General features: G+C 49.4%; 1 protein-coding gene across 1 annotated transcript in view; it reads right to left on the reverse strand.

Annotated features, from left to right (window-relative positions):
- Positions 1 to 7,928, reverse strand: part of LOC144610725 (tetratricopeptide repeat protein 39A-like) — a 104,433-nt gene extending 96,505 nt beyond the window's left edge. Inside the window, exon 1 of the mRNA XM_078429643.1 lies at positions 7,734 to 7,928. Coding sequence (XP_078285769.1) covers positions 7,734 to 7,750 — 17 coding nt within the window. The 5' untranslated portion in view covers positions 7,751 to 7,928. The remainder of the gene's footprint in view (positions 1 to 7,733) is intronic.
- Positions 7,929 to 8,256: the final 328 nt, after the last annotated feature.

Raw genomic sequence — 8,256 nt, forward strand, 5'->3', positions numbered from 1 at the left:
GGGAGAGAGGAGGGGGAGAGAGGAGGGGGAGAGAGGAGGGGGAGAGAGGAGGGGGAGAGAGGAGGGGGAGAGAGGAGGGGGAGAGAGGAGGGGGAGAGAGGAGGGGGAGAGAGGAGGGGAGAGAGGAGGGGGAGAGAGGAGGGGGAGAGAGGAGGGGGAGAGAGGAGGGGGAGAGAGGAGGGGGAGAGAGGAGGGGGAGAGAGGAGGGGGAGAGAGGAGGAGGAGGGGGAGAGAGGAGGAGGGTGGATGGAGGGAGGGGGGAAGAGGGGATGGAGGTGGAGAGGGGGGGGGGGGGAGAGGGTGCTGCACCAATGCAGGAGAGGTTTGAGCCCAACGGGTCCACGTCTAGTATTCCTCTAAACCTTTCCTACCCATGTAACTGTCTAAATGCCCTTTAGATGTTGTTATCGTACCTGCCTTAACTACCTCCTCCAGGAAAGTCAACTAGTGTGGAAATTCAGTGGACTCGCATACAAACAAACAAATTTCTCAATTATTTCATCCTTGCTTTCTATAGAACGAGTCCACTTTTCTTTTGGGATGCTGTGCATCAGTTAAGCACAATGTTCTACGTTTGAAAAGATTTTACGCAAGTCCACAGAAGCTGCTCCTCGGTTATGCATGGGCTGCAAGAGTCACAACACCAGTGAACCTGCCAATATACTGAAGGTGTGCCACTAGAAACACGCCAAATATCCGGCCAAGCTGTCTCAGTGCACTGAACAGGTCATACATTGCCTGCCACATTGCAGAGAGTTGTGGATGTAGCCATCCATCACACAGACCAGCATCCACACCACCCTCTACACCTCATGCTGCCACAGCAAGGCAGCCAAAATCATCAAGGAAAGACACAAAGTGCTCGAGTAACTCAGCTGGTCAGGCGGCATCTCTGGAAACAGGGATAGGTGGCACTTCAGGTCCAGACCCTTCTTCAGAAGAAGTTACCCCAGCACTTTGAGACTTTTTTTGTAAACCCACATCTGCAGTTCCTTGGGTCTCAACATTATCAAGAATCTTTGTCACCCCAGTCATTCCCTCTTCGTCCCTCTCCCGTCAGGCAGAAGATTCAAAAGCTTAAAAGCACATACCACCAGATTCTTCCCCGGTTATTAGATTCCTATAACCTCTGTTAAAAGTCCCGAGCTTCCAATCTACCTAATTGCAGATGTTGAACTTTTTCTCCATAACTTTAATGCTACAGTCCACCACTGATTGTCCGGCAACTGGTGGTCCAGCACCTCTTTTAATCAGGACAAAATTATGAGCGAGCACTTGAAATCCCCATCCCCAGAAGTCCGTCCCCCCCACCCTCACCCCTGAGGTGGGCCGAAGTCAGCCTCATCAGGACTTCCATGGCCGATCGGCGGGTTGAATTTGCCATTTGCCCCCTGCAGCCGGGGTTCTGGAACTCCGGCCCAGCCGGAGCCGGTAAAACCGTTCCCACAACCGACTTCCCAGGCAGACTTTGATGGCCGGTATCTCAGCCCCCCTGAAGCTGTGACCTCTGGTGATTTGGCAAAATGGATAATCTAGCAAGGCTCAGGAACCAAGGGTGCCAGGAAATCGGGTGGTGGATCTGCACAATGCTGTAACACTATATCCTGCACTCTGGGATTTTTCTCTTTGCACAACTTGTTGCACTTGTGCATAACTTGATAGCACTCATGTATAGTATAATTTGACTGGATAGCATTCTAACAAAGCTTTTTCTCTGTATCTTGGTACATGTGCCAACCAGTGCATAACCATGTAGATTCCAACAAGGCAAATACAATCGCAATCTAGCTAATTACTGCCAATTCAGGTAAGGGAGAATAGGTGTTGCGAAAGTGTCACCAAGCAACATTAGTCATCACTGCATATAGTTCGAGGTTCACCAGAACCACTCAACTCCAACCCCCCTCCCCTGGTCCAAACACGGGCTAAAGAACCAAATGCCAGAGGGGAATGTGAACATGACTGCCTTCAGATAGAGATACAGCATGGAAACAGGCCTTTCCAGCCCACCGAGTCCACACCAACCATCCATCACACTAGTTCTCCATTATTCAATTTTTGCATCCTACACACCAGGGGGGATTTGTACAGAAGCTAATTAACCAGAAGCCAATTAATGCCAGCCTTATCTAAGATCTCCAGATCCCATAGAACAGTATAGCACAGGAACAGCCATTCGGCCCACAATATCCATGTGGAATATGATGCCACGTTAAAATCAATTTCTGGCTGCACGTGATCCATTTCCACCCATTCTCTGCATATCCATGTGCCGATCCAAAACCCTTTTAATGCCACTATTGCAACCTGCTTCCACCACCTCCTGGCAGTGCATTTCAGGCAACCATTACTCTGTGTAAAAAACCTGACCCACGCATCTTCTTTAAAATTCGCCCTTCTCGTCTTTGATATTTCCTGGAAATATGTTCTTAATATGTCCGACATCCTTCCTGTAATGGGGCGACCAGAACTGCACACAATAACTGCAACATTAATTCAAGACTTTTATACTCAATGCCGACCAATGAAGGCAAGCATACCACATGCCACCTTTACACACTATCTTCTTGTGTTGACATTTTCAGGGAACTATGGACTTCGACCCCCAAGATCCCTCTGCACAACAATGCAGTTTAGGATCTTGCCAATAACAGTACACCTTCCCCTTACATTCAACCTCCCAAAGTGCAACACCTCACACTTGCTCGGATTAAACTCCATCTGCCATTTCTCTGCCCATTTATGCAGCTGCAGTAACCTCTGACAGTCTTCCTCTCAATAGACAATACACAATAGGTGCAGGAGTAGGCCATTCAGCCCTTCGAGCCAGCACCGCCATTCAATGCGATCATGGCTGATCACTCTCAATCAGTACCCCCGTTCCTGCCTTCTCCCCATACCCCCTCACTCCGCTATCCTTAAGAGCTCTATCCAGCTCTCTCTTGAAAGCATCCAACGAACTGGCCTCCACTGCCTTCTGAGGCAGAGAATTCCACACCTTCACCACCCTCTGACTGAAAAAGTTCTTCCTCATCTCCGTTCTAAATGGCCTACCCCCTATTCTTAAACTGTGGCCCCTTGTTCTGGACTCCCCCAACATTGGGAACATGTTATCTGCCTCTAATGTGTCCAATCCCCTAATTATCTTATATGTTTCAATAAGATCCCCCCTCATCCTTCTAAATTCCAGTGTATACAAGCCCAATCGCTCCAGCCTTTCAACATACGACAGTCCCGCCATTCCGGGAATTAACCTAGTGAACCTACGCTGCACGCCCTCCATAGCAAGAATATCCTTCCTCAAATTTGGAGACCAAAACTGCACACAGTACTCCAGGTGCGGTCTCACCAGGGCCCGGTACAACTGTAGAAGGACCTCTTTGCTCCTATACTCAACTCCTCTTGTTACGAAGGCCAACATTCCATTAGCTTTCTTCACTGCCTGCTGTACCTGCATGCTTCCTTTCATTGACTGATGCACTAGGACACCCAGATCTCGTTGAACTCCCCCTCCTCCTAACTTGACACCATTCAGATAATAATCTGCCTTTCTATTCTTACACTTATCACTTATCTCACACTTATCTCGGTCTGCAACTCCACCTATGTTAGTGACATCTGCAAACTTACTAACCAATCCATCTACATTTGCATCCAAGTCATTTGTATATATCACAAACAGCAAAGGTCCCAGCACAGATCCCTGCGGAACTCCACTGGTCACAGACCTCTAACCAAAAATTGCATCCTTACACCACAACCTGTCACATAGTCAGAGTTGTACAACATGGAAACAGGCCCTATGGCCCAACTTGCCCACACCAACCAACATGTCCCATCTACACTAGTCCCATCTGCCTGCACTAGTCCCATATCCCTCTAAACCTGTCTTATCATATTATCTATTTTCTATCAGTAAACCAGTTCGGAATATAAACAACTGTCACTGATCACATGCATCTTAATCTTCTGGATCAGCCTACCCGCAGGTACTTTATCAAATATACTAAAATCGTCATCTCATAATGAATGAATGAATTTATAACAAGCCACCTCCAACAAGGAAGACAAACATGAATTTTTATTAAAAATACCTCCTGTATCTAAGCAATTCATAGCCATTGCATTTTGAAGCATTGATAGTTCATAAATGGAGAACCAATTTGCCTACAATAAATCCTGTCAACAATATTATTTGGGTGTGGGTCAGGTGTTAAATATTGACTGTGTTAAACTCCTTCGTTCTTTAAATACAGAGACTTGGTACAGGGCTCTCAGCACCTTGCAGTGCCTGATGCACACTGCAGGGAGTTTCACCTGGTCCACCTGGAGGCAGGGCATCACCACTCCACCCCCCAGCAGAAGTAGCCCAGAGGACATCCCCAGAGCCAGCTCCTGAACAGGAGAGGAAGCCTCAGAAGTTGCTTAGAAACATAAAAACATAGAAAAATAGGAGCAGGAGTAGGCCATTCGGCCCTCCGAGCCAGCACCGCCATTCAATATGATTATGGCATAATTAGCTTCTCTCCAAAATCAGTACCCCATTCCTGATTTCTCCCCATATGCCTTGATTCCATTAGCCCCAAGAACTAAATCTAACTCTCTCTTGAAAACATCTAGTGAATTGGCCTCCACTGCCTTCTGAGGCAGAGAATTCCACAGATTCACAATTCTCTGGGTGAAAAAGTTTTTCTCATCTCAGTCCTAAACGGCCTACCCTTATTCTTAAACTGCGTCCCCTGGTTCTGGACTCCCTCAACATCGGGAACATTTTTCCTGCATCTGGCCGCTTAAACCCAAGCCCCCACTGGCAGTCAAAAATGGTCAAAGAGATATTCAGGACAGTTGACCAGTCGGTGATATCTGGTTATCGGTGATATCTGGTTATACAGACAGTGGAACTCAACAGGATGGCAGTGAAACTAGTAGGGGGGGAGGGGGAGAGGGATGGGGAGATGCAAGGGTTACTTGAAGTTAGAGAAATCAATATTCGTATCACTGGGGTGTAAGCTGCCCTAATGAAATATGAGTTGCTGTTCCTCCATGACCTATCCCACAGCTGACAATGGACCATTGTGGGCTCCACCTTTCCCTGATCATCATTGCTTTTTACATACCTTTCATTCATTTGTTCTATTTGCCTTCTATATCTCTTGTTTGCCTTTCTCCTGACTCTACAATTATACCAAGCCAATTAATCTACAAACCTGAGATACACACAAAATGCTGGAGTAACTCAGCGGGTCAGGCAGCAGCTCTGGAGAGAAGGAATGGATGACGTTTCGGGTCGAGACCCGAAGATGCAGTCTGAAGAAGGGTCTTGACCCGAAACATCACCCATTTCTATTCTCCAGAGATGCTGCCTGACCCACGGAGTTACTCCAGCTTTTTGTGTCTATCAACCCACAAACCTTTACACCATTGGAAGGAACATAGGAGGAAACCCATGAGGTCATGGGGAGAACTTACAAAACTCTGTGCAGCCCTGGGTTTTGTCCCTTTTGGAGTACAAAGAGGCTGGTGGTAGATAGCGACAACAAAAGACCATCGACCACCTCCCCTGATGTTCAATGTTTCCATCTCCACCAAACCTTCACTGCCAAAGCAGACCCAAACCAGGAGGGTGGAAACTTTAAAACTCCTGCAGCAATTGAGCTTCACATGACCCCCAGATTTTAGATTTTTTAGATTTAGAGATACAGCGCGGAAACAGGCCCTTCGGCCCACCGAGTCCGCGCTGCCCAGCGATCCCCGCACATTAACACTATCCTACACACACTAGGGACAGTTTTTACATTTACCCAGTCAATTAACCTACAAACCCGTACGTCTTTGGAGTGTGGGAGGAAACCGAAGATCTCGGAGAAAACCCACGCAGGTCACGGGAAGAACGTACAAACTCCGTACAGACGGCGCCCGTAGTCAGGATCGAACCCGAGTCTCCGGCGCTGCATTCGCTGTAAGGTAGCAACTCTACCGCTGCGCCGGAGACCAAGGTCGGAATCGAACCCGAGTCCCTGGCACTATAGGCAGCAACTCTACCGCTGCGCCATGCCACCGCCCTTGACCTTCGCCAGCTAAAATGGCAAAGGGAGTCGTGCATTGGAATATGGTCAGGTTACACTTGCCAGGGTTATAAACTGCCTATCCATCAAAGGGTTAGATTTCTGCAACTCCCTGCCCGGTGGTGTAGCAAGAGCACTTTCACCAGTCTGACTGTCCCCCTGATTAAATGTTATCTCTGTTACTGCTTTGTTGTCACCTTCCCCTAGCTAACAATGATCTATTCTACATTTTCCTTGAGCCACATCCCCTTTGGTGTCATGTTTTCACACCTTACCCTTCCATGTCTCTGTGTCTCCCTCTCCCCTAACTCTCAGTCTGAAGTAGGGTTTCGACCCATTACATCACCCATTCCTTCTCTCCAGAGATGCTGCTTGTCCCACTGAGTTACTCCAGCAATTTGTGTCTATCTTTACCTTCTTACAGATAGCTAAAGTCAGTGATACATCTCACCACCCCCTTCATGGGCAGCAGGGGATCAATAACAACCGTCAAGAGTTGCCAGACGCAGTCAAATGGAAAAAAATAATTTCTTCTCCAAAAAGTGAGTTATTTTCTGAATTTCTACTTCACAGTAATTAACTTTAGATCCTATGTCAGATAGGATTCAAAGAAATGCTGCAAGCGTCAATTCTCATTTTATGAAGCCTGGGACTTGTATTCTCTCAAAGTATTTGACAATCCCAGATGTGCCATCATAAATGCAGTAGCTCACGGCAGCAACTGGATTCCTCTGGTTACAATCAGGCCTGCTAAAGAGTCATAGAGCTGTGTATCATCAAAACAGGCCCTTCGGCCCACCTTGTCCATGCTGACCAAGTTGGCATACTGGGATAGTCCTACTTGCCTTCATTTGGCCCATATCCCTCTATCTCTGTCAAACACAAATCCCAAATCATACCAGGAGTTCAGTGGATATTTTTCGTTCAGAAATTCAGTGTGAAAGCAGGCCCTTCGGCCCACCGAGTCTGCGCTGACCAGCGATCATCCATACACATTGGTTCTAGTACGTCCAACTAGGGGGCAATTTACAGAGGGCCAATTAACCTACAAACCTAACATAGAAACAAAATGAAGGATCTCGACCCGAAACGTCGCCCATTCCTTCTCTCCAGAGATGCAGCCTGTCCCGCTGAGTTACTCCAGCATCTTGTGTCAGCCTTCACCTTACAGATGGCTAAATTCAGTGTTACATCTCGACGTTTCAGGTCGAGACCCGTCTTCAGACTGAGTCAGGAGAGCAGGGAGACACAGAGATAAGGGAGGGTAAGGTGTGAAAACGAAACATCAAAGGGGGTGAGGTTGAAGGAAAATGCAGAGTAGATGATTGTTAGCTGGGGAAAAGCTGACAGCCAATGCAAGCAAGCAGAGATGATCAGGAGGACAGTCAGACTGGGAGGGGAGGGGATGGAGAGAGAGGGGAAGCAGGGGTTACTTGGAGTTGGAGAAGTCACAATGTTCATACCACTGGGGTGGGGTGTGAGCTGCCCAAGGCAAATATGAGGTGCTGTTCCTGCAATTTGCGCTGGGCCTATCTGGAGGTAGACACGAATGCTGGAGTAACTGACAGCGGGACTGACGGGCAGCATCTGTGTGTGTGTGTGGAGAGAAGGAATGGGCGACGTTTCGGGTCGACACCCTCCTTCCCTCAGTCTGTCTGCAGCACTTGCCTGCCACAGTTCGCCATCGCATCGCCAGCTGCCGTTCACTCCGGGACAGGTTGCCGGGATGGAGCGGAGTCGCTGCCGCCGCCGCTGTTGTTGTTGTTGTTGTTATTGGGGCGGCGGGGATCCGCACTGATCCCCTGAGGGAGGAGGGGAGAGCAGGATGGAGAGGTGGGAGAGGAGGGCACGACGGCTCCGGCGCTCGCGGTACCGCCTCTCTCCCGCGCACGCGCACGCGCACCCGGGGAGGGGAGGGGAGTCCGGGCGGCGCGCGGCGTGGGCGGGAACTATGGACGGCCAACCGTCACCGCGCGCGCGCGCCCCTCCCCTCACTCGAAACCCCTCCCCTCCCTCACTCCCCCTCCCCTCCCCTCCCTCACTCCCCCTCCCCTCACTCCTCCCCTCCCCTCACTCCTCCCCTCCCCTCACTCCTCCCCTCCCCTCACTCCTCCCCTCCCTCACTCCTCCCCTCCCCTCACTCCTCCCCTCCCTCACTCCTCCCCTCCCTCACTCCTCCCCCTCCCCTCCC

The sequence above is a fragment of the Rhinoraja longicauda genome, chromosome 37 (genome assembly GCF_053455715.1).
Source record: "Rhinoraja longicauda isolate Sanriku21f chromosome 37, sRhiLon1.1, whole genome shotgun sequence".
NCBI lineage: Eukaryota > Metazoa > Chordata > Chondrichthyes > Rajiformes > Arhynchobatidae > Rhinoraja > Rhinoraja longicauda.